The following is a 27294-nucleotide window of genomic DNA, read 5'->3' as shown; positions in this document are numbered from 1 at the left end:
ACTCAAGAAGCAGGGAAAGGCCAATGCACCAGGGATTACAAAGAAGAGAGAAAGGGGATGAAGATGCACTTGGAGAGGTGAGCAGGTCGGGTCCTGTCCCATGGGGCCTCTGTGGAAAGCATATGGGGTTTTGCTAAGTGCTGTGGGAGGCCATAACCACCTTTGGAAGGTTTTGAGTAGAGCAATGCCATGTTTAAGCAGAAGAAGGATGATGAGAGGAGTAGTTTGGCTGGAGCATGAGACTTTTTTGAAGAGTAAAAGAGTCTCAGATCAGAAACAAAGACAGACTATGAAGGGCTTTGCACCGTGGGCTAAGGAGTTAGGACCTTATGTTCCAGGTCTCAGACAGCTACTGAGGGTATTTTTAGCAGGAGTGACATGATCAAAAAGACTGATCTGAAGGTCATACCTAATTCACAGCATGATCCCCAACATCTCTTCTCATGACCCTGTTGTGGGTTTATTCAACAGCTTTTTAACACATGTGAAACACCTGCATATGCACCCAAACACATGTGGAGACACTCATCTCCACAGGTGTAGGAAGACAGATATGCCTGGAACCTTGGCATTAGAATTGTAAAGAGGGGCAACTGGGTGGCTCAGTCAGTTAAGCATCCAACTCCAACTCAGGTCATGATCTCATGGTTCATGGGTTTGAGCCCCACATCGGGCTCTGTGCTGACAGCTGAGAGCCTGGAGTCTGCTTCGGATTCTGTGTCTCCCTCTCTCTCTGCCTCTCTCCCACTTGTACTTGCTCTCTCTCTCTCTCTCTCTCTCTCTCTCTCTCTCTCTGACTCTGTCTCAAAAATAAATAAATAAGCTTAAAAAAAAGAAGAAGAATTGTAAACAAAATTGGAAACTTCCAACTCCATTTGATTAGGAGTGTTTCTGGACTAACTCTGTGGTGGACAGGATCATGAAGCCACATGTGAACCGAGTGGGAAAGAGGATCTTCCTCAGTTAACCAAGTCAAGAGGATGCTAGGTCTTTGCCATCTCTGGCCTGAGCCCTGTCACAAGGTAAGGTCATCTTAACACAAAGAGTTGACTCTAACAATGGTGTGTCAAGCCTCCACGCACTTGTGAAGGAAGCTTTGGGGAGCAGAGAGGTCTTGCCTCCTCTCTTGAAACCAGTCCACTTGAGCAGCTACCTGCTTTACCCATATGTGAGGCCAAGTCTTGGCATGACATTACCTGAAAGAACAAGAACTGCTTGATTTTATCCCCTAATATCTAACTGGAGATGTTCAGAAAGATCAAAAATGATATTTTTCTTTTTATTAAAGAATCTATACACTTAAGGTTACTTAAGCCAGGAGATCCTGGTTTTGGTTTGTGCTTTGCCACTTGAGTTTCTATGTGACCCTGAGCTACCGATCTCACATATCTGGGTCTCATTTTATTCACTTGCAAAGTGATTGCCTTGACTATGTCACCCTTTTCCAGTGAAGCAATCCTGTGGGTGGGAAGGAAGTAAGGAGAGTATAGAGGAGCTGGGTGGTTGTGGCACCTCACACCTCCACTTTAGGACACAGAATAGACTTATCCATATGATTTCCTATGAGGACACTTCTGAGCTCAAATAAGAAAAAAGTTGGAAAAGTGCAAACTCTCAGAAAGCCCACTTCTAGCTCTCTTTGAGAAGAAGGAAATCTGTCCAGAATATATTCCCGGGGCGGAGACAGTGTGCAGAGTAGGTTTAAGTTTAGATGGTTGCTTATGGTTCTTCACACTACAGCCCTCCAACTTACAAGAAAGCAGGAAGAGGGGTGGGTTGTGCATGGAGTGAGCTTCGAAGCCAGGATTGGTGGGAAGCAGAATAAGAGAGGCTGGGCCACACAGGTGCCCTAGACTTAAAAGGCCACAAAGCAAGGGAGTCTCCACCCCCTGCCCTGCTCTCTGGGGCTCTGAGCTGCCTGCTCTTGCACGGAGAGGGATTTCTGTTGCTTAGTGCTATATTTTCATTTCTCTGGCACCAAAGAACATCTGCATCTAGAGTTATAAGGTGAAACTTATTTACAGGTGCAATGTCTTGCCCACCGAAATCAGATGACTTGGTTTTCTTTGTGAATGGGAGGAAGGTAAGTGTTGGGTGATACTACTGTGGCTTGCAGAGACTACTAGCTTGAGGGGAATTCTTGTCCAGTCAGGGACAAGAAGCCAGGGGTGAAGAACCTATACTAATTTGGCCTCTTCCCCACTCAGCCAAGACTCGGCTTCTGAGAATATGGGGAGGTGGTAAAGCGTTAGGGTTAATCACATATGCCTTGGCATCAAGCAGTCTTGTTCCAATCCAGCTCTTGCATTTACTATATGTCTTTATGCAAGTTACTTCACCTCCCTGAGCCTCAGACTACCTAGCTCTAGAATCTACTTCCTAAAAAGATTAAAAGAGAAATGCTCCTTTTATTGACTAGGAACCCCCTTTTCCCTTATAAAGCACTTAGCACTGGGCTTGATATACTGGAAGCACTGTATCTAGTAACATATCTTGATCCTCAAACTCAGGATGACCAGAAATAGAGCTTCCTTTGTTTTTATCAACTTAATTTTTCTGTTGAGACTCCATTAATCAGAATTAGTCGAAATGTAATTGCAGTCAATTTTCAATCCATCCCCTCTTTCCCAGATTGTAACTAAGTTCCGGGGGGAACATATGTGACAAGAAGAGGGGCTCTTCCAGTGTCACTTTCTCCTAGCATCCCCTCTTTGGTTCTCACCACTAGTCCACACAGGCCACTGGCTGACCCTCAGTGCCCTCTGCCAGGCCCACTCTGCTCATGAGCCTCAGTCTCTCCCTCAAAGGAACCATTATGTAGTTCCCAAGGCATATGGCTTCTTTGGCATCTTTCCACCTCCTGTAAGGCCCCTTGGCTACCTGATCCCACAAACCTAGCTGGGATTTTTCCATGTCCACCCTCCCATCCCAAGAAAGGAAATAGAACAGAGAGCATCTAAGTTCTCATCATGTCCCTTGTAACTCTGTCTCCTGTCTCCAGTCTCCACAGCCAGCAGCCACCATACATTCTTCCAAACCTGCTTTCCAGAGCTGAGTCCTAACTCATTTGTTCCACTGGCCTAGACTTTGGAGGCTTCTACCTCTATTTTCTGTTCCAAGCCCCTTCTGAGTCACGAGCCCAGAGTTATTCTTTGGGATCTACAGAAATTCATATTTTTCTTCTGGGGAGAAAGGAAGAACCTAATATGAATAGCTCACTGTTCTTCCTTTCCTCTGGTGCAACAGAATGGCTAAGGTGTTTGCAGGAAACTCAAAGGTAAAGTCAAAGGAAATATTACAAAATGAGCAAATGGGAAAGAAGCACCAGAGATGATCCCTCCAGGCTTCTGAGTGATAATCCCCCACTTGTCAAGGAAAGGGAGGTAGGAATTCTAGTGTTCCACCAGAGGCACCCTGGGCCCTGAGCTTGGACAACAAGTCTCACCATCAGCCTCTCTGCCTGAAGGGACTAGCACACTCAGAGATCCCTTGAGGATGACAGCAACTCTCCCCACCTCCCCTTTCTGCTACCAACTCTTGAGATCCCTCATGTTATCAAAGGTAGTCCCTGCTGGAGGTGTTTCAGAGGTGCCAGATGAGAAACCCTTCCTATCCAGACTTCTTCCTTCTAGGACCCTTCATTGTAAACACACACACACACCATCCAAGTCTCTCCCCAATTTGAAATATTCCAAGAGTAAAAAAGACTGAGTTGGAAATTCCACAAAAACAAATGGTGGAGCAAAACATGAAGAATACAGCTCCCAGGGGTGGCTTACCCAGGGGTGGCTCCCCACTCTAATCACATATAAAAACATTGTTGTGCCACTTTCTTGGTGAGTCTCCAGCTCTGTAATGTATGTGAAATTCATTTGCCTTTACAAAAAAAAAAAAAACAAAAACAAAAACAAAAAAAAAGGCAATGAAAGTATTATGCCCTGGTCCCTAAATCATTAGCAGGCCATTGCAGACATTCCACTGGGTCACCAATTTGATCCCCATAATAATCTCTTTTCTGTTTCCAATGCAGGTGATAGAGAGGAATGTGGACCCAGAAGTCACTCTGCTGAACTTTCTACGAAAGAACTGGACCCTTTTGATCAAAGTCTGGGCAGTGTCTATGTTTGCCTTAAAACTCTAGGCCTGCTGTGATTGTGAAAACTAATCTACCCTCTCCATCCCCAGTCAGCCCCACTGGCCCTTCTCTCTTTGCTTTTGGCAATGGTTTTAAGGATATTAAGTTAATTGGGCTATTTGGAGAGGATGAAGTTTCCCCAGAGCTTCTTATATCTCGATTTAATAGCAATGAAATGGAAGCTAAGCTCTTTACTTCAGCACTAATTATTCTTTTAAGGGCTTTCCAAATTCCCAGGAGGGTGGTTGTATAATAGAGGTTTGTGTTGCATGTACCATGCCCTGGAGGGAAACCACATTCTCCAGATTCAGGAAGAGCATGTGTCATAGGAAAGGATTGCCTTTCCCTATATCCATTTTCTTATGGCAGATGTTCCCTACCATTTTATATTCTGAAATTTAGATCTTCATAATGACAACCATTTTCATTGGTAGGTCTAATATATCTCTCAGAAAAACCAAAAAGTAAATAAAGAAATGGAATAAATTATAAATTGGTGGAGTCAACCCATGGACAAGTTTTGTTTAAAAGCCCACATGGTTTTTAATTAGTTGTCGATGTTTGAAAATGAGGAAATCTCATATTTTAGAAAATCAACATTTCTCAGTTTCTCATGAAAAATGAGCAAATAGTCATTCGTGTGTGGGTAGCAGTCTAGCCAACTGGAATAGGGACTGTCTAGAAAGGGGCACAAGCTCTCCAGTTACACTCCAGCTTATTCCACTTATTGACATGTCCTCTCTGATAAACATCTGAGGTTATGACTTAATTTAGGTGAACAAGCCCTATGGCTTAAAAAAAAAAAGTCAGTGATTCTGAAATCTTTGTAGCCAGTCTAGTGAATTATATCCAATCTCATAAACTGGGTGGAAATGGACCACAATTAGGGAGAAGGATGACTAAATAGAGAGGCGCAGAGACTGAGCCTGGATTTGAGCTTGGACTCAGAACAAGGGAGAGCAGAGGGACACTCCAGGTGGGATCTGAAGGTAAGGATGGGAGTTTTCTCCAAAGGCTCACTCATTTGTTTTCAAATGCAATACAAATGGACAAAACTAGCAATTCATTGAACTGCTAAAAATAAGATCTTCTCTTCCAGTTACATGATTGAAACCCAGAATACCTATAATGAAATAGGACTTTTCAAAGGAATTTTACAGCCATCATCCTACAAGATGTATATGATAAGCCTATGAATATAAAGTAACTATTACTTTTCCCTCTTTGCAAGTGAGAAAATGGGCAGGGAAAGGTTAATATGTTCAGTATCACACAGCTAATAAGATCTAGAGTGGCCTGAGAGCTGGAGGCAGGCGAATGACTTCTCAGACCTGTCCTTCACCCCCCAAAGACCTTCCTCACTAGCAACACCTGAGGGAGGTGGCTATAATGGGGGTAACATATCCATGTGGCATCTTTTCCTTGACCACCCCCTTCTAGTACGCCTCACAGGAACCAAGTATGCCTGTGGAAGAGGAGGCTGCGGTGCCTGTACTGTGATGGTGTCCAAGCATGACCCAGTGTCTGCGAAGATAAGGTATCCTACCCAGAAGCTCAGAGGCCAGAAGTGGCCTTTGTTTCTTTGCCAGGCTTGTATTCTCATCCCAGAGCAGAAGATCCCTAAGATCTTGTGATTCTAACCCTTTCTAGATCTTCAACCCCTCTGAAAATCTGATAAAAGCTCTGAGCCCCCTACTCAGAAGGTACATAAACTAATTATATTTTGCACACACTTTCAGGAATATTACAGACATCCTAAGGCCCATCTATGCATCCTAGGTTAAGAAACCCCAATTTAGGCAAATCATTCATTTTACAGATGAAGAAACTGAAGCTTAAAGAGATGAAGTGACTTGTTCAAAGTCATACAAGGTTGTAGATCAAGGACTTGAACCCACATTTTCTGGCTCTGAAGATAATGCCTCTTCTGCTGGGCTGGACCAACCCTGCAGAGCAGAGACCTGGCTCATGGTTGCATCCTTTAATTAAGAGCTGGATTCCAGGATTTGGGCTGCTCCCAGATCCACTAGCCCCAAAAAATCAAGAAGTGGTCTCAGAACACACTCCATTCCACTGTTGAATGACCTTATCCAAAGAGTTTTAAATTAACAAGCAAAAGAAAAAAAAAATCTCAAATGTAGACATAAAAGACATAAGTATGCCTTTAATTTCTTATGGGGTCAATAGCCTAATGAATACTAGTTGAGGTCCAGTTATACTCCTGGTAACTTGAATCCTCTCCCATTGTGTCCAGGGCCAAGTAAGTCTGTTCTGGACTTAGAAAGTTTTTCTGAGGGGCACCTGAGTGGCTTAGTCAGTTGAGTGTCTGACTCTTGATTTTGGCTCAGGTTATGATTTCATGGTTATGGGATTGAGCCCCAAGTCAGGCTCCTAGATGAGCATGGAACCTGCTTGGGATTCTCTCTCCCTCTTTCTCTCTCTACTTTTCTCTCTCTCTCTCTCTCTCTCTCTCTCTCTATCCTTCCCTCTCTCCCTCTCTCTCTTTCAAAATAAATAAGTGTTAAAAAGTTTTTTTAAGTTTTTCTGAAGTTCAGAATGCCCAAGTTCCCTCTAAGAATCCCCAATTCTTACAGATAGTACAGGGTCAGCAGAGAGGATTCTAAACTCATCCTCCCTGTCTCCCCTTCAGTTCCCCATCCCTGAGGCTGAATGATAGGCTTGGTTTTTTGTTTTGTTTTCTTTTGGTTGTTTTGATGTCCTTCTTGCTTCCCAAAAGGGAAGAACTGTGTTACACTCCTTGATTTTCCTTTTATTCCTCATATGAAGACACTTCTCCATTACTGCATGTCTGGTGCCCATCTGCTCTCTGTATGGGGCAGCTGTCACCACTGTAGAAGGTATTGGAAGTATCAACACCAGGCTTCACCCTGTGCAGGTAAGAGCACGTTGTAATTTTCTCATTCTTAACTTTTTCTTTTTAACCAATATGGTGTTGACTGTACTGCCTGGAGCTTCTAGGTTGTGATCAGGTAAGTAGAAGCTTTGGATGCATATTGATCAAGATAATAACATCTAAGTGATTTAAAGAAAGCTGGAAATCCATCCACATTTTATTAGATGATCATCTTTTTTCTTACTTTTTCCACTTGAATGATAAGCAGGATTATCAAAACATTGATTAATAACTATGTAACTATAGGCTGGAATAAATATTGTACAAAAGATATTATTCATAGGCTAAAATGTCAGAGGCAAACAAGATAAAACTCAGGATTATTCCCTGTGGCATAGGAGGTCTTAGGAGTAAAATTAGAACCAAGGCTGACTATACCAGACCACAAACACAATCATTTTTTTAAGTTTGTTTATTTATTTTGAGAGAGAGTAAGAGCACATAGGGGAGGGGCAGAAAGAGAGGGAGAGAGAGAATCCCAAGCAGACTTGTGTCCCAATCCTGACAGGGGCTTGATCCAAATGAACCATGAGATCATGACCTGAGCTGAAATCAAGAGTTGAACACTTAACCAACTGAGACACCCAGGTGCCCCTTTCCAAATTTTACTTGAAGCTGGGACACAGAGGCTGGTTTTAAGAGAACTGTCACATGCATTGGCAGAAAACACACTGACTCCTCTGTCATTGTCACAAAGAATGGAGACAAAGAATTGGAAAATCATAGGTCCAGATTCACCAATACTACAAGTCCTTCCAGGCAAGAGGAGCCTAGAAGGTCTCTCTCTGGGTTTCAAAACATGAGAATCAATTCCAGGAAAGGTCAACAAAGGCAAAGGACCTAACAGAATTTACTAGACTATCTAGGGAGATCAGAGAGGATTACACTCTGAAATCTAGAGCAGGGCTTCCCAAATTTTAATGTGTAAAGAATCATCTGGGAACTTGTTAAAATTACAGATTCTGAGTCAGGAAGTTTGGAGCAGAGGCCTGAGGTTTTGCACTTCCTGCAAGCTCCCAGGTGGAACAAACACCACTGGTCCATAGGCTACACTTTAAATAGCAAGCATCTAGGACACAGATCAAAACCTTGGATCTTTGAAAGTAGAACTCCTTTTCAGCCAACACAAAAGAATTTAAAGAAGTAAAGTGAGGTCAACAGTAAATAGTCTCCAAATTAATCAAAAAGAGGCAGCTCCATGGTCAGAATTAAGCTGGGCAAAACGTAGAGGTGTTCAAGAAAATTGTTTTTGAAACTTAAACATACTTTCCTTGTAATTACTGATTTCTGGAGAGTTCTCACTCTAGGAATAGAAGCTGCACACTGCTAATTCCCAGTTAGAAGTATCTGAGCATCTGAGCTTGAGAGATGATTGTGACGATAGAATATGGCTTCCGAGTCACTTCCACCAGAGCAGCATAGGAAAGGGGACGCTGGCCATCTCTGGGCAAGAGGAGGAGTGCACTGCTTAGGGACTGGGTTCGACCATGATAAGAGAGGTACCAGGTGTGGGCCTCGGTGAGGGGTGCTGACAGCAGAAACCTGTGACCATGCATGTGTCCTTCTAGGAGAGGATCGCCAGGAGCCACGGCACCCAGTGCGGATTCTGCACCCCTGGGATGGTGATGTCCATGTACACACTGCTTAGGAACCACCTACAGCCTTCAGAGGAGCAGCTCATGGAAGCCCTGGGAGGTAGGTCTGACATGGAAAAAACCCACCACCTGCCTGAGGCCAGGTGGGAAACATGCCCCAGGCTCTTCCAGCCCTCTCACAAGTCATCCCAGCCCTGCTCAGGGAACCCCCTGGTTGTTTCTAAAGTAGCTACAACTCACTGAGGAGCAGGGAAGAATGGCAGAGCACTTGTTGGAGAGGCCTGCATGGAACACACTGTGTGTGGATCACACACCCGTATTGACACCTCAGTTCTCTATCCAGTGACTTATTTGTCTGCCTTCACTAGGGCTGTCAAAACAAAGTACCACCAACTAGGTGCATTAAAACAAAAGGAATTTATTCTTTCAAAGTTCTAGAGGCTACAAGTCTGAAAACAAGGTGTCAGCAGGATTGTGCTCCCTCTGAAAGTTCTAGGGGAAGGTTCTTCCTTGCCTCTTCTTTGCTTCTGGTGTTTGACAGCCATCCTGGTATTCCTTGACTTACAGATGCATCACAGTCTAGTCCCTGCCTCTGTCTTCTCATGGCCTTCTCCCCTGTGTGTCTGTGTCCAAATTTTCTTTTATAATGACCCCTGTCACTAGATTAAGACCCATCCATATATATATATATATATATATATATATATATATATATATATATGTATATATATATATACATATATATATATATATTTATATATTTATATTCATATATATATATATATATATATATGAAATTTATTGTCAAATTGGTTTCCATACAACACCCAGTGCTTATCCCAACAGGTGCCCTCCTCAATGCCCATCACCCACTTTGCCCTCCCTCCCACCCCCCATCAACCCTCATTTTATTCTCAGTTTTTAAGAGTCTCATGGTTTGCCTCCTTCCCTCTCTGTAACTTTTTCCCTCTCCCCCTCCCCCATGGTCTTCTGTTAAGTTTCTCAGGATCCACTAAGAGTGAAAACATATGGTATCTGTCTTTCTCTTTATGACTTATTTCACTTGGCATAACACTCTCCAGTTCCATCCATGTTGCTACAAATGGCCAGATTTCATTCTTTCTCATTGCCAAGCAGTATTCCATTGTATATATAAACCACAATTTCTTTATCCATTCGTCAGTTGATGGACATTTAGGCCCTTTCCATAAATTGGCTCTATGCATCAGCACTCCTGTATCACTTGGGTAAATTCCTAGCAGTGCTATTGCTAAGTCATAGGGTAGATCTATTTTAAATTTTTTGAGGAACCTCCACACTGTTTTCCAGAGTGGCTGCACCAGTTTGCATTCCCACCAACAGTGCAAGAGGGTTCCCGTTTCTCCACATCCTTTCCAGCATCTATAGTCTCCTGATTTGTTCATTTTAGCCACTCTGACTGGCATGAGGTGGTATCTGAGTGTGGTTTTGATTTGTATTTCCCTGATGAGGAGTGACGTTGAGCATCTTTTCATGTGACTGTTGGCCATCTGGATGTCTTCTTTAGAGAAGTGTCTATTCATGTTTTCTGCCCAATTCTTCACTGGATTATTTGTTTTTTGGGTGTGGAGTTTGGTGAGATCTTTATAGATTTTGGATACTAGCCCTTTGTCCGATATGTCATTTGCAAATATCTTTTCCCATTCCATTGGTTGCCTTTTAGTTTTGTTGATTGTTTCCTTTGCAGTGCAGAAGCTTTTTATCTTGATGCGGTCCCAATAGTTCATTTTTGCTTTTAAATCCCTTGCCTTTGGAGATGTGTCAAGTAAGAAATTTCTGCAGCTGAGGTCAGAGAGGTTTTTTCCTGCTTTCTCCTCTAGGGTTTTGATGTTTTCCTGTCTCACATTCAGATCCTTCATCCATTTTGAGTTTATTTTTGTGAATGGTGCAAGAAAGTGGTCTAGTTTCATTCTTCTGCATGTTGCTGTCTAGTTCTCCCAGCACTATTTGTTGAAGAGACTGTCTTTTTTTCCATTGAATATTCTTTCCTGCTTTTTCAAAGATTAGTTAGCCATACTTTTGTGGGTCCAATTCTGGAGTCTCTATTCCATTCCATTGGTCTATGTGTCTGTTTTTGTGCCAATACCATGCTCTCTTGATGATTACAGCTTTGTAGTAGAGGCTAAAGTCTGGGATTGTGATGCCTCCTGCTTTGGTCTTCTTCAATATTACTTTGGTTATTCGGGGCCTTTTGTGTTTCCATATGAATTTTAGAATTGCTTGTTCTAGCTTCGAGAAGAATGCTGGTGCAATTTTGATTGGGATTGCGTTGAATGTGTAGATTGCTTTGGGTAGTATTGACATTTTAACAATATTTATTCTTCCAATCCATGAGTACAGAGTATTTTTCTGTTTCTTTGTATCTTCTTCAATTTCCTTCATAAGCTTTCTATAGTTTTCAGCATACAGGTCTTTTACATCTTTGGTTAGGTTTATTCCTATGTATTTTATGATTCTTGGTGCAATTGTGAATGGGATCAGTTTCTTTATTTGTCTTTCTGTTGCTTTGTTATTAGTGTATAAGAATGCAACTGATTTCTGTCCATTGATTTTGTATCCTGCGACTTTGCTGAATTCATGTATCAGTTCTAGCAGACTTTTGGTGGAGTCTATTGGGTTTTCCATGTGTAATGTAATGTCATCTGCAAAAAGTGAAAACTTGACTTCATCTTTACCAATTTTGATGGGTTAGAGCGCATCCTAATTCAGTATGACCTCAATTTAACTTGAGTATATCTGCAGAGGTCCTATTTCCAAATAAGGTCACATTCACATGTTCCAGATGTTAGAACCTCAACATATCTTTTTTGGGGGACACATTTCAACCCATAATAGAGCCCTTCACATATTGAAAAGATGCTTTAGAATTTGCAATGCATTTAAGTTACTAAAGAAAAGTACATATTGATCAATAAGCATCATTTTCAGGTGTCAACAATTCCCTAAACAAGTCATCTGTTAAATGTATAGATTCTTAGATTGATACCTGAAGGGGGAGCACAGACATACTCCCTAATCTGCCATTTGCTGGCAGTTGCTTCCTTTACTCTTCCTTTACTCTTTTTGTCCCATTATACAAAATCATATAGTACATTAGAAATGGCCTATATTTCCTTGTTTTAGGATCCCCTGTATCTTACACAGATACATGTTGAATGAATGAATAAACTAATAGATGGATGCAAGTGAGCTCACTAGACAGACGATCATCTTTAGGGCAGAGAATAAAACTAGAATTGAAGTAGTGGGAAGGTTCATATTCTAAGAAGAGAAAAAGGATTGAATAGTCTGGCAGATATTTAAACAGTCTAAAAAAAAAACAAACCCTAAGTCAGTTTTAACTTTCAAATGAAACCAGTTAAAATAAAGCCTACTGATAAGCATGCTTCTTCTCTGATTAGGTAATCTATGCCGCTGTACTGGGTATCGGCCAATTCTCGCAAGTGGAAGGACCTTCTGTGTGGTGAGTAGGTGACATCCTACAGAGCAAGAATGACAGGGAGAGCTGGTCAAGCCTGGGAATACAGGGGTTGAGTTGTTTAGATCATCTAAACAGACTATAAGGGAGACTAAGTGAGTTTGTCCCAACTGACTCACAAGAATTTTAGCTATTTGTTAAGGACAGAGTGAAAGTTATACCACATTTGATGTTCCACAACCCACCACCAAGGGAGGTCAGGTGATCTAACCAGGCATCCAGATATCTTCCACGAATAGCTAAACAAGGCATCAGGCAGGACATGTAGGAGGGCTCCAGCAAACCCAAAGAGACAAGCAAAGGTATGAAATTTGCTTTGGGGAGACAAGGTTAGTTCCAAGAGTCCAGACTGGCTAGGAAAGTGTGAGCAAGTAAAGAAGCCGAATATGTAGAGTAGAATCCAAAATTCACCTCAAGTACAAGAGCACAGGAAGTTTCCTTTACAAAAGATACTTCACTGAGTATCAAGATCAAATAAGAAATCATGGGCAAAGCATGTAGCAAAGTCATGGGGGACACTTAATTGCTACTGTTATTGAGGATGCTGTTGAGGCAGGATGGAATTGGGCAGTACTGCCCTTATACCCAAGCAAGAGGGATTCCACATTTGGGAGGGCCCCTTGCTGGTCCTCCTCCAGCCATTCTCAGGAAGCAATGGAGCCAAGGTGACTTGTTCAGTTGGACCCTTCACCCTTTTCTAGACCATGCTCCAGATACGGTCTCGACCCCATTCCTCGGCCTGACACCAGTCTCTTCCTGAACCCATCTTCCTAGAGCAGATCGTAACAGCCAGCACATACACCCCTAGGTCAAAGGGTAGCCAACAACTGGTTGTTTCTGGAGGGTGTGGACAGAGCTGGGGCATTCAGGCCAGGATGCTCACACAGGTGTTTGAGTCCCCTCAGTACAGAAGGGTGGGAAGAGGAGGGCAGTAAGGCCAGAGTGTCCATTTATACTCTTGCACTAGATCCACAAATAGTAGGGGTGGGCCTAGAAGTGGACCAGCAGGCTTGTCCCTCTTCCCAGAGCCAGGCAGGTCCCCGGTATGTGCATGTCCCAGACTTTTTTATTTCTTTAATTTAATTTATTTTTTTAATTTACATCCAAGTTAGTAAACATGTCCCAGACTTATAATGCCACATGGGGGAGCCAAAGCTGAAGAGCTGAGAAATAAATGAATGCTTATAAACCCATCAAACTGCTGGTGTAAGTGAAACACTTGTGAAATATGAATAAAGGAAGTTAAAGGAAACTGCTCTCCCTCTGGAGTATGGATGTTATTCACTTTCCCAGGCATAGACTCTGGGGATAAAGGCAAAAATGTGGTTGGACACCCACCCTGTAGCCAAGTGGCTACAGGGTGTTTAATGGGTGAAAGAAACTGGGCCCCAGTGGGAATACCCAAGACTCCTCTCTACCAGGCCAAGAGAAGACTGACTATTTCTGTTGTCATTGATTCATAGCCCATCGTGGACACTCTCAGAGCTCTAACTAAGAGAGGAAGCTCTGGTCACTGGGCCCAGCTGGTTTTGCTTCTTAGACAGAGTTAGGAAGATGGTGGCAGCCTGAGGCACTTGGGGGAGAGAACTGGGATATCTGGAAGAAAGTATTTGCCTAGATACTGAGGAAAAATTATTTAAGGTAGAAGACACAAGAGGTAAGTTTGGAGGAAATGGGAAATGAAGGAACCAGTAAATGGAAACCTGCTTTAAGGTAAAGTTAGCAATTGTCCATTCATTCCCAGTCAGTCCCATGCAGATCCCAAAGGTATGGAAGACCTAATTCGAAAATAGTTTTTTTTTCATATTTTTTTCTTTTCTTTTTCTTTTGTTTTAAAGGTCCTTATATAAATGATAACACTCAGTATTGTTGAATCGTATATATACTAGAGAATGGATAAATCATCATTGCCCTAAAAGGCATCATATCAATTAATTCTACTACTAGGAATTCACCTATAAAAAAATTCAGAGATGTATACATAGCTGTCCATGTAATGAACAGTAATGTTCATTATGTTATTTACAGTTATACAATGTAGGAAAAAATCTAAGTGTATAACACTTTGCTGTATAATGATACAGCAAAAGATTCACAACATAAATGAATAAATAAACATATAAATGGGGGCACCTGGGTGGCTTAGTCAGTTGAGCATCTGATTCTTGATTTCAGCTTAGGTCATGATCCCAGGGTTGTGGCATCAAGCCCCAAGTTAGGCTCTGCACTGAACATAACGCTTGCTTAAGATCCTCTCTCTCCCTCCCTCTGCCCCTCCCCCTGCCTCAAATTAAAAAAAAAAATTTTTTTTAAATAATAATAATAATAAAAAGTTTTTCATCTCAAGGCATTTCACTGTCCTAGGAGTCAGCTGGCTGTCAAAAGAAAAGAACAGGAAAATGCTGCTTGGATCTGGGAGGAAATGATTCTTCCTCACTCAACAGGGAAAGTGACGTGAGTCTCTGTTTGTTGTGTCCTCTCTGGGAGTATTGCTAAATATTGGCCTAGTGTTACTGTGCTTGTGAGTTTTGATGATCATTCTCTGCATCACTTTCAAATCTCCAAAGCCCATGCACTAATCAATCACTTTTCATTTGGGAACCCAGTAATGAGGTGATTGAAAATCAGGCTCCGATTTTGCCCTTCAGTCTCTGAAAGAATCAAACAATAAAACATAAACCTACTCAGACAAGAGCAAACAGACCTGCCCCAACTATGATGAGTCCCATCCTTGGGTGGAAAAAGGTTTTTGTGACTGACCCGACTCAGGCAGAGCTGTCCTCTATCACTATGTCCCCCTTTGTAGAGAGAGGGCACTGCAACCTCAGCAGGAGAGCCTGTCCAAAGTCACATGGTGAGTTCATGATTAGCACAGCTGGGAAGTCCAGCCTGAAACACTGCAGTCTCTGGCTTTGCTCTCTGAGAGATACTAGTTTTCAGAAGACCCTGCTAAGTTCTTACAGGAATTACTTACAGAAGTTAGAATAAGGATAAAATAGAGTCTGCTCCCTGTAGACAAGGAAATATGAGAGAACAGAGTTATCCTTAGATGAAACTGAGCCCATCATCCCCCTGCTGTACCTATTTCTATCCTGCACACCTACCTTGTTCCCATTCTTGACCTCCCACTGCCACCTCATTTTGGTCTGAAGAAGGTGTGCAATGGAATAGAGGGTTTTTGCCAAAGAAGGCCGGCTGTACCCCCCACAACCACTTCACAGAGGACCAGTGCACCTCAGAGGGGTCAATACATTTTAAAGTCTGATTCTCGATTTTGTGGCCCAGGAAGTCAATCTGGGCAATGATTGGGCCCTGGGGACCACCTGATTTACTTTAACCAAACTCGAAGAACATGATATTTAAACTGGAGTGTGCCCTAATATACATTTACAGAAACGCAATCCTAAAATGGATCTTATGGTCACTGAGCCGCATGTTTTTTCCTTATGGGAAAACACACACAGAAAGCACATTATAATGAGGTTGCTTGGTGAGCATGGATGCAGAGCAATTGGATAATCTTAAGGGTAATATCACAGAATACCCTTCTCTTCCACCAGGGTAGACCAACTGGATGGCAGATGTCTGTCCCATGACTCTCCCTTCTCTTAAATCTATGTTAATATCTTCCATTACTAAGTCCTGGCCTAACACCTGGTTAGAGAAACTTTAATTCCTCAGATCTGATTCATTATGTTTGCTTTACATTTTCATTCTCACACACTATCTTATTTCTAGGTTTTAGAGATGTATCACATTATTGCCCCCTCTTCAGGAATGTTTTCTAGGAATAAGTGTTTCCAAAGCTAAAGCAGATCTCTTCCAGACAACATTAGAGTTTGGGTAACTTTTCACTGTGCTTTAGGTATCCTTATTGGTAAAAATGGAAATGATAGTTTACTTTATTTCTAAAATTGTTGCAAGGACTAAACAAATTATTAAAATACATAAAAGCACTTGGAATGTAACACCCTGTAAATGTTACCTATTATTATTAAAATTAGTGGAGGCAGTGTTTATGCCTAGGCGTGTATGTCTAGAGTCATTTTTATTTAAACTTCAGGACTTCTCAGAACCTTTAGCATTTTGAATCCTGACTTGACAGGTGACAGAACAATGGCTGGGGCACAGTGGAGATGAGGTCCCAAACTTATTAACCTCTGATAGTTTCTTATAGATTGCCTTGGTGTTTCACAGGGTACTCTTTAAACTACTTCAGAGAATACTCTTTGCCTTAGTATCATATCAGTGGTAGAGTATTTCTCTTACAACAAGATTTTATTTAAAACATTTATTTGGTTTGGGGCACCTGGCCGGCTCAGTTGGTATAGCATGCAACTCTTGATCTCAGGGTTGTGAGTTCAAACTCCACGTTGAGTGTAGAGATTATTTAAAAATAAAAATCTTTTTTTTTAATGTTTATTTTTGAGAGAGAGAGAGACAGAACATGAGCAGGGGAGGGGCAGAGAGAGAGATGGAGACACAGAATCTGAAACAGGCTCCAGGCTCCAAGCTCTCAACAGAGTCCAATGCAGAGCTTGAACCCACGAACCACGAGATCATGACCTGAGCTGAAGTCCGATGCTCAACCAACTGAGCCACCCAGGTGCCCCTAAAAATAAAAATCTTTAAAAAAAAAAACACTTTTATTTGGTTTGAACTCTTTCCCATTACTCCTGCATTAGGAGAGTAGGAAAGTTATTACTATGTTCATTTTGCCTAATTATTGTAAAGAATTACAACACTGTTTCCAGTTTAGCTGTGCTGACAAGGCCATCTTCTGCCCTTTATACAGATTTGCACAGACTTATTTGTGGAAGAGGAGTTCCAGCCCTTGGACCCTACCCAGGAGCTCATATTTCCCCCAGAACTCTTGGTAAGATGAGTTGAGTGCTTTGTGTGTTTGTATAAATGTCACTGGTTATAAACTCAGTTTTATAAAACCACCCTTTCCTTCCTATGAAGTTGTCAAACTGTGGAAATATTTGATCACATCAAGAAGCCTGTCCTCACCCAGCTCACCAACCCTCCCTAGCTAATGCCCTTGACACGCTCACTGAAGCCTCAGCAAAGGCTCTTTTTTTTTTTAATGATTCCATCATTATTGTCATTGTTGTCATCTGCAATGTCCTTGTTGACTCTTCCAAGCCATCCAGCTTTGCTCAGCTTCTAACTTGGTCTTCCAGCCACTCCAGTACATTGAATCCAAGGAGCACTTCCAGCCCTCCCTATGCCTTACCTTTCCTTCTATCAGCATCTCTCTTTCCTCTCTGGCATCCAGTGGTCCCATTCTATAAAATACTTATTTCTGAAGGGGCTCTGAAAGAGGTGTCCATTCATTCATTCATTCATTCATTCAACAAACTTCAATCATCCAGCAACATGCCAGGTACTGTTGTAGGTACTGAATCGACAGACAGAAAGGAATAAAACTAACACAAAAACCTACCTTCAAGCAGTTGTAATCTGGTAGGAGAGGCAGATAATAAGCAAGATAATGGAAAGAGATACAGTGTGTTAGCCAGTGAGAAGGGTTAAGAAGGAAAAAGATAAAGCAGAAAAGGGGGATAGGATATGGTCCAGAGAAGATTTCTCTGAAAAAGTTTCAAAACTTTGAAAAAAGTTCTAATGGAAGTGAGGGAGCAGCCTCAGTGACATGTGGGGGAAAAGCAGTCTGGGCAGTGCAGACACTAAGTGAAAGGTGCCAAGTTTAGGAGAACGCCTGCTACAGTCAAGGGAGAGAGCAGGGTCCAGCCTGGCTGAAGCACAGTGAATGAGATCAGAAAGGCACTGGGAAGCAGATCATGAGGACTTAGGCTACTTGGCTTTTACCCTATGAGAAATGAGAAATGATTAGGGAGGTTGGACAGGAGAGGGGCATGTTCCTATTAATGTTGTAATGGGATCTGGGATCGTTCTGGCTGCTGGGATGGGAATAGCCTGCTGAGAAGCACAGGAAGTAGCAGTAAGTGGGGGAGGGATGGAGGGAGAAAAAGAGAATCCCAAGCCAACTCCACGCTCAGCACAGAGCCCAATGGAGGGCCCCATCCCACAACTGTGAGATCACAACCTGAGCCAACATCAAAGTGCCCCTCAGAAAAACAAAATAAAAAAGGACAAGATAAATGATAAAAAACAAAAAACAAAAAACCTCAGGGCCTGTGGGCAGTTCAGTCAGTTAAGCATCAGACTCTTGATTTAGGCTCAGGTCATGGTCCCAGGGTCATGAGATATTGAGCCCCGTGCCAGGCTCTGGGCTGACAACTCGAGCTTAGTCAAAGTGCTAATGCTATCCTGAGAGATGGAGGCCTGCATGTAGGTGGTGAGAAGAGAGTCAATTCTGGATATAGCTTGAAGGAGAGCCAATGAGATTTGCTGCTGACTGTGATATGGTGTGTGGGAGAGAGACAGACTGTCTCTGGGGAGAGACTGACTCTGACACTTTGGGCAGCTGGAAAGGTGAGTGGCCATTTACAGAGAAGGGGAACAGCTCAGGAAGAATAGGACATTTTTTTTGGTAGGGGTTCCTTTTTGGGAGCTTCAAAAAGAAGGGGATATGAGGAGCTCATTTTGGGATATGTTAAATCTGAGATGCCTATTAGACATCTGAGAGGAGACATCAAGTTCTCATTCAGATATATGAGTTTGGATTTCAGAGTAAGAGTCCGGGCTGAAAATACTAATTTAGGAGCATTAGTATAATTATGATTTTTAAGGCCATGATACTAAATTATGTTCAATTAATCTATACTGAATTGTCATTGACAGGTGCCAGATTATATTGTCACCTGCCTACAAAGAGCTATATATCAAAAGTCTCAAGTTAAAGGAGTAAATATCTATTTATGGAAGTTCAGGCATTAGTCAGTGGGTGTAGTGAGTATCTTCTTAGTCAAGTGGACTTCAGGACTCCTGAAATCTCTCTGGAGGAATATACCTCCACTTGGATCTCACATAAGCCAGGATGGCAGGTGTGTGCATGTACATCCACATTTTCCTTTGCACCTAGAGAATGGCAAAGAACCCAGAAAAACAAACCCTGACCTTCCATGGAGAGAGGGTTACCTGGATCTCCCCTGGCACCCTCAAGGATCTCCTGGAGCTGAAAGCAAAACATCCTGAGGCCCCTCTCATCTTGGGCAACACTTCACTGGGTGAGTGATTACAGCATTTCTCCTCCCACCGCCAAGCTGGTCCTCCTGTCCCCTACTTTGCTCTCAGTCTATAAAAACTACTTTTTAAGGATAAAAGCCTCAACCTTTATAATAAAAATAATATAATAGTATATTATAAAACATATATAATATACCATTGTATATCATATGATATGATTATCTAATTATATAATTTTGTACCCTGGGAGTATGCAGCATGACCCCCTGAGGTATGGGGAAAAATAGAGGGTATTTTGGTTTTTTTGTTTTTGTTTTTGTTTTGAGAGAGAGAGAGAGAGAGAGAGAGTGCATGAGCCAGGGAGAGGGGCAGAGGAAGAGAGGGAGAATCTTAAGCAGGCTCCATGCTTAGTGTGGAGCCCAATGTGGGGCTCCATCCCATGACCCTGGGATCATGACCCCAGGTGAAATCAAGAGTCAGACTCAATTGACTGAGCCACCCAGGCACCCTGAGGGTTTTTTTTCTTTTTTATCATTTATCTTGTCCTTTTTTATTTTGTTTTTGTTAAATAGTGAGTAGATATAATGGAAGTCTGTAAAATATGCATGGGTATATTAACAGTGCACACCCAGTTACCAGCTACACCCAGTTTAAGAATGAGCACTTTACCAAGAACTTTGAAGGCCTGGGAGCCCTCCCAAACCACATCCCCTTCCCTTCCCTTCCTCTCAGAAGCACTCATTAGTCTGAATGTGGTAGTGGTCAGTCACTTTCTTGTATTTACAATTTTACCACATATATTTGAGCCTTTAAGCAATATGTCATTTACCTTAGCATATTTTTGAACTTCACATAGAGTGACATAGCGTTATTCTTCAATATGCTTTGTTTGTTCAACATTCTTGACCTGAGATACACTCATAGTGTTGCAGGTAACTGCTAGACTCCACTGTGTAACTACATACAATTTGCTCCTCCATTCTACTATTGAAGGACATGGAGCGATTTCCAAGTTTTGCCTATTATTAATATTCTTTTTTTATTATTAAGTTTTTTATTTTAATTCTAGTATGGTCAATATACAGTGTTATATTAGTTTCAGGTGTGCAATATAGTGATTCAGCAATTCTATACATTATTCAGTGCTCATCATGAGAAGTGTACTCTTTAATCCCTTTCACTTATTTCACCTCCTTCCCCCCCCCCCCCCCGCCAGCCACCTCCCCTCTGGTAACCATCAGTTTGTTCTCTATAGTTAAGAGTCTGTTTCTTGGTTTGTCTCTCTCTTTTTTTCCTTTGCTCCTTTGTTGTTTTTTTTCTTAAATTCCACATATGAATGAAATCTTATGGTATTTGTCTTTCTCTGACAAACTTATTTCGCTTAGTATAATGCTGTCTAGCTACCTCCATGTCATTGAAAATGGCAAGGTTTCATTCTTTTTGATAGCTGAGTAATATTCCAGAGAGAGAGAGAGAGTGTGTGTGTGCACGTGTGTGCGTCTCTGTGTGTGTGTCTGTGTGTCACATCTTCTTTATCCATTCATCAATCGGTGGACACTTGGGCTGTTTCTGTAAGTTGGCTATTGTAGATAATGCTGCAATAAACATAGGGGTGCATGTATCCCTTTGAATTAGTGTATTTGGGAGGTAAATTTCCAGTGGTGTGATTCCTGGATCATAGGAAAATTCTATTTTTAACTTTTTGAGGATGCTGCATACTGTTTTCTACAGTGGCTGCACCAGTTTTCATTCCCATCAGCAGTGCACAAGGGTTCCTTTTTCTACACATCCTCACCAATACTTGATATTTCTTGTGTTGTTAATTTTAGCCATTCTGACAGGTGTGAGGTGGTATCTCGCTGTAGTTTTAATTTACATTTCCTTGATGATGAATTATGCTGAACATCTTTTTGTGTGTCTGTTGGCCATCTATGTGTCTTATTTGGAGAAATGTCTGTTCATGTCTTCTGCCCACTTTTAATTGGATCATTTGGTTTTTGGCTATACAGTTGCATAAGTTCTTTATTTTGGATACTAACAATTTATCGGATATGTCATTTGCAAATATCTTCTCCCATTCAGTAGGTTGCCTTTTAGTTTTCTTGATTGTTTCTTTTGCTGTGAAGAAGGCTTTATTTTGATGTAGTCCCAATAGCTTATTTTGGCTTTTATTTCCCTTGCCTCATGAGACATCTAGAAAAATGTTGCTACAGTCAATGTCAGAGACATTACTGCCTGTGCCCTCTTCAAGGATTTTATGGTTTCAGGTCTCACATTTAGGTCTTTAATCCATATTGAGTTTGGTTTTGTGTATGGTATAAGAAAGTGGTCCAATTTCATTCTTTTGCATGTAGCTGTCCAGTTTTTCCAACACCGTTTGCTGAAGAAACTGTCTTTTTCCCATTGGATATTCTTTCCTCCTTTGTTGAAGATTAATTGACTAAACACTAGTGGGTTTATTTCTGGTTTTCTATTCTGTTCCATTGACCTATATGTCTATTTTTATGCCAGTACCATATTGTTTTGATTATTACAGTTTTGTAATTTAACTTGGAGTCTAGAATTGTGATACCTCCAGATTTGTTTTTCTTCATGAAAATTGTTTTGGCTATTTTTGGGTCTTTGGTGGTTCCATACAAATTTTAGGATTGTTTGTTCCAGTTCTGTGAAAAATGGTGTTGGTATTTTGGTTTTTGGCTATTGAGTTGTATAAGTTCTTTATTTTAGATACTAACACTTTTGATGGAGATTGCATTCAATCTGTAGATTGCTTTGGGTAATGTAGAGATTTTAGCAATATTTGTTCTTCCAACCCATGAACATGGAATATCTTTCCATTTTTCTATGTTATCTTGAATTTCTTTCATTAAAATTTTATAGTTTTCAAAGTACAGGTCTTTCATCTCTTTGGTTAAGTTTATTCCTAGATATTTTATTGTTTTTGATGCAATTGTAAATGGGATTGTTTTCTTAATTTCACTTTCTGCTGCTTCATTATTAGTACATAGGAATGCAACAGATTTCTGTACACTGATTTTATATACTACTTTACTGAATTCATTTATCCATTCTATGATTTGGGGGTGGGGATTAGTTTTTAGGATTTCCTGTATATAGTATAACATCATCTGCAAATAATGAAAGCTTTACTTCTTCCTTACTAATTTGGATGTCTTTTATTTCTTTTTGTTGTCTAATTGCTATGGTTATGACTTCCAGTACTATGTTAAATAAAAGAGGTAAAAGTGGACATCCCTGTCTTATTCCTGACCTTAGGGAAAAGTTTTCAGTTTTTCTCCATTGAGTATGATATTAGCTGTGGGTTTTTCATATAAAGCCTTTATTATATTGTGGTATGTTCCCTCCAACCCTACTTTGTCAAGAATTTTTATTATGAATGGATGTTGTACTTTGTCAAATGTTTTTTCTGCATCTATTGAAATGATCCTATGGTTTTTATTTTTTCTCTTATTGATGTGATGTATCAGGTTAATTGATTTGCAAATATTGAATCACCTTGCATCCCAGGAATAAATCCCACTTGATTGTGGTGAATTATTTTTTTAATGTACTATTGGATTCAGTTTGCTAGTATGTTGTTGAGGATTATTGCATCTATGTTCATCAGCGATATTGGCCTGTAGTTCTTTTTCTCAGTAGTGTCTTTATCTGGTTTGCTATCAGGGTGATACTGGCCTCACAGAACGAATTTGGAAGTTTTCCTTCTTCTTCTATTTTTTAGAATAGTTTGAGAAGAATAGGTATTAAATGTTTGGTAGGGATGCCTGGGTGGTTCAGTCAGTTGAGCATCTGACTCTTGATTTCAGCTCAAGTCATGATCCCAGAATGATAGGATCAAGCCCTGCATCAGGCTCTGTGCTGAGCATGAAACCTGCTTAAAATTCTCTCCCTCTGTCCCTCTCCCCTGCTCATGCATTCTCTCTCTCTCTCTCTCTCTCTCTCTTTCTTTAAAAAGAAAAAAAAACTAACTTAAAAATTTTTTTGGTAGAATTCACCCATAAGGCCATCTGGCCCTAGACTTTTGTTTATTGGGAGTTTTTTTTTTATCACTGATTCAATTTCATTGCTGATAATCAGTGTGTTCAAATTTTCAATTTCTTCCTGCTTCAGTTTTAGTAGATTATATGTTTCTTATGGTGAATATTCATATATGTTATATGTTTCTTATGATGAATATTCTTATATATGTCTCCTGGTGTCAATGTGCAAAAGCTTTCTAAGAACCTCCCATCCATTTTATTTTCTGGTTTTATAAACATATAATGAATGTATAAATAAGTAAATACATGTACTGGGAGAACATCCCTATAAATTTACTTTGCAGGAAATATGGCCATTGCTTTCACATTTATACACATTTATTACCAATTAAAAAATGGTATCTGAATATTTTTATGAGAAACTTTCAGTACCAAAAAAAAAAAGGCATATTCTCTTTCCTAAATCTGTCTAATACATATATATTTATTTATTTACTTTTCAGGACCTGCAATGAAATCTCAAGGACGTGTTCACCCAATTCTCCTCTCTCCTGCTAGGATTTCTGAGCTCAGTATGGTATTTAAAACAAGTGATGGTGAGTTCCTGATGTTCTTAGTAAAGCATTAGTGAACCAATCCCTGCACTAAACTTACACTTACCAAGTAGTCTGAAACCTCCTCATACATTTGTCTTGTCTGGCCTATTTCTAGCTCTTCATCATTTTTCTGATGTGATATAATATCCCTTCCATAAAACCTTGCCATCAAAAGCTTTGCACAGAATATGAGGTATTCAGATGATATTATTCAAGACCTTCTAGTCACATGCAGTATTCTTGCCTATAAAATGTTATGTGACCAAAAGACAATAAATTTGCAGTGTAATTTTGATGGGAAGACAGTGAGAGAACTAGTGCCATCCATCGGTTGAACAGTCAATTCCTAGGAGGGAGGATGTTTGCAGGGGAAAGTGGGAGAAATATCATCAGGCACTCAAATGCTACTTGTTTCATATGGACAATGGCAAGAGGTAAAATGAGACAAAGACCTGCCCAGGTAAACACCTCTAGTCACTTACAACATCCTTCAGGGCCCACTACCTGCCAATACTACTACATCAGGCAAGGTGGTACTCACAAAGTAGTAAGAAAGCATGCAGGACTTTGCCTTCTTTTACAAGGAACCTTATTTCACTCCTCTCCTCATCCCCCAGACCTCCTAGCATGTAAGTACATGCATATAAGTGCTCAATTCAATGACTGACAAATGAAGAGTGGGAAAAAAATGAATGAATGGGTGGGCCAGGAACTTGAGTTTGGGATGCAGTGGTAGTAATGACTTTCTTAACTTAGACAACAAGGAGTTAGAACTGAAAGTTTGAGTCAAGACTTACTGGCCATTGTGTGCTTGTGGGCATCACTGGTAAGCAGGGCAGGGGACCTACCTTGGGTGTATCACTGCCATCTAGGAGTCCCACCTTCCTGGCTTCTAACCATCATCAGCCAAACTTAGACTGTGCTGCAGACCAGCAAGCATGCCCTTCCCTGACCTCACCCCACCCATTTGCAAGGGGAGGGACCCTTCCTGGTTTTGCCTAGCACTGCAGCCTCACAGCTTCAGGTTTGGGACAGTTCAGGTAGCACACCTAAATGTCACTCAGAAAATGAGGGGAATGTGCTTAGACTCACTCAAAATCTTGGTGAAGGCAGAAGGGAAAGAAGAGGGAGAGCAGCATGGGTGGGTTGGGAGCACAGGTGACCAGTACAAACAGATGGTTAAGACAGGAAAACCCTTCCCTGACCTTCACCCCAGGCATCATTTAACCCACCACTTTCAAACTTCTCTGTCCACAACCCTGTCCTCAAAAAAATCTGAAATAGAGTAAGTAAATGAAAATAAGATGCTCTGTTTGAAGGAAAGGGGAGACTTCTCACCTTCCCTCTGTCTCTGGACCCCTGTGTCTATGCCTGAGAGAACCCTTCAGAGCACAATTCATATCCCTCAGTGTAACCGCAGTCCCTCATCTCAGGAATTCCTCATGAGGAAGCCAAGATGCAAAAGGAAAGTAAACTCGCCCAAGGTCCCTGAACTGGCTGGTGGCCAGGTCACCAAGCCACATATCTCCCATTTCCAATTCAGAACCCTTTCCGTTAGCACCCTTCCTCATCCTCCAGGCCCACCCCAGGGCCTGTCCAATTGGTTGTTCAAATGGACTGCTCAGTTTGGATCTGCAAACAAAGTAGAGCCAGATTCTGAAATCTGAGGAAACAGTATGCCTTCCTCAAGCCCTCTTAAAATTAAAGTGTGAGTACCCTCTAGTGGCAGAATGTTCCTTCAGGAATATTTCTCTGGATTCTTGAACTTTTCCTAAGGCCCAGAAGAATGCAGGACACTGGTGAGGGAGGGGTACATTGGAGCCAGGTGTGTGTGTGTGTGTTCCCCCCTCCCAGAACCCCCTCCCACAGGAGTTAAATCTCTGTGACAGCTTATGTTTGTTTAAATTTTGCATGCTAATCCATATCACATACATGTTTGACTTAGTGTACCTTTTTTTCCCTCAAAATCTTTAGTATATTAAATGCTCCAGAAAATCCCTGCATCTTTATCCCATAGGCCCATGAATTCTGAAAAGCATGAAGTTAAAATAAAACCCACATTCTCAGAATCAAAGTTAAAGCTCTTTCCAACTACTGGAATATAAGCTAGGTGTTATGACCAAAGATATAGTAAAATACGAATAGTACAGTAAATACAATTTTCTCAGTGCAGCTATGCCATGGCTCGCCCAAAGCCAGGGGGTAATGTGAGCAGTGGAATCAGAGCAGAGCAGACAGCTAGACTTTTACTCTCCCCTGGGGCTGAACCGCCCTATTTTACCTACATCAAATAAAAGATGGTTGTGCTGGTCTGTATGATGCTTCTGACCTTTAAATAAATAAATAAATAAATAAATAAATAAATAAATAAATAAATAAATAAAGTCTTTTTGTTTTTGACTTCTTCCCTACTAATAAGGCTCTGGGTCTATTAGGTAGGAGGAATTGTATGACAAGAATCAAGCTTGGTCTTCTCAGTGCTCCTGTGAGCAAAAGTATGGCCAGGATTTTTGCAGAAGTTAAAGACCAACCTCCAGTGGACCCTGTGGTGAGAGGAAGCAGCAGACCATCGCTGATGGGTCTGGGATGGGCTCCTATGTTGCAGAGTGCCTTTTAGGAAACACTGGGCCGCAATAGGGTAAGGACTCTAGGTTGAGACATTCCAGGAAGGAGTAGCAGTTTAGTTACCTTCAGGCAAGATTTGCTTAGTATAAGGATAATAAAGAACAGAGAGTAGTTTCCCTAATCTATTAGGTTGGCTGTGATTATTGAAGTCACAGGTATGTTATGTGTTATGTGGGTATGTTAGCAAAGGTGGGGGAAGTATTGTGCCAAGTACATTTTTAATATTCATAAAAGATAAAGCTATATGGGAGGGTAAAATATTCTCAAAGATTAATCTACAAGAGAAAACTCAAAGCATAGCCTGTGACATTATGAAAACAGACTAACTGCAATTAGAACCCAGCCCTGGAAGTGATGTCCAATCAGACTATATGTGAGAGCAACTCATTCTACAAACCTGAGGAAGTAAAGGATTAATTTCAGAAGGCCAACTAAGTGATCTCCTGATGACTTGGGTGATTGCTTCACTTCAAAGATTGATCTGAACTTTTTCATACCTATTGTGGGGAAATCCCAAAGCTGGTGCTAGTATCCTGCCTATACTCACAAGTATGCCTGCAGCACCTGTTAATTTTTAATTACTTCCTTTCTCAGGCGGCACATAGCATTGCCCCAATGATTCTGGATGCTTTCCCATCGCTCCTGCTTTTCTGGCCCCTCCCTGGGGACTCCCAATGTCCTGAGATCCAATAATACCCAAAATAATACTTGGGGAAGCTCTTCCCAGAGGCTATGTTCATTCTGATTACCTGGTGCCCCTCCTGTAAAAGATTTTGAGTCTCAAGGCTACCTGTAGAG

The 27294-nt window shown here is 41.2% G+C and overlaps 1 protein-coding gene across 2 annotated transcripts in view; it reads left to right on the top strand.

The window, feature by feature from the left end:
- The first annotated feature begins 1811 nt into the window (after positions 1 to 1811).
- AOX1 (aldehyde oxidase 1) overlaps positions 1812 to 27294 on the top strand; it is an 87497-nt gene continuing 62014 nt past the window's right edge. Inside the window, exons 1-10 of one of the 2 annotated variants that reach the window (XM_058709809.1) lie at positions 1812 to 2083; positions 4031 to 4088; positions 5576 to 5672; positions 6923 to 7031; positions 8618 to 8744; positions 12085 to 12146; positions 14526 to 14615; positions 16957 to 17037; positions 19171 to 19315; positions 23779 to 23871. In XM_058709809.1, coding sequence (XP_058565792.1) covers positions 2030 to 2083; positions 4031 to 4088; positions 5576 to 5672; positions 6923 to 7031; positions 8618 to 8744; positions 12085 to 12146; positions 14526 to 14615; positions 16957 to 17037; positions 19171 to 19315; positions 23779 to 23871 — 916 coding nt within the window. In that variant the 5' untranslated portion in view covers positions 1812 to 2029. Of the gene's footprint in view, positions 2084 to 4030; positions 4089 to 5069; positions 5673 to 6922; positions 7032 to 8617; positions 8745 to 12084; positions 12147 to 14525; positions 14616 to 16956; positions 17038 to 19170; positions 19316 to 23778; positions 23872 to 27294 lie in introns of those variants that run through there. The other variant, XM_058709808.1, reaches the window with a different exon arrangement.

This window comes from Neofelis nebulosa, chromosome 2 (genome assembly GCF_028018385.1).
Source record: "Neofelis nebulosa isolate mNeoNeb1 chromosome 2, mNeoNeb1.pri, whole genome shotgun sequence".
Classification (NCBI taxonomy): Eukaryota; Metazoa; Chordata; class Mammalia; order Carnivora; family Felidae; genus Neofelis; species Neofelis nebulosa.
This window is presented reverse-complemented; position numbering and strand designations above follow the sequence as displayed.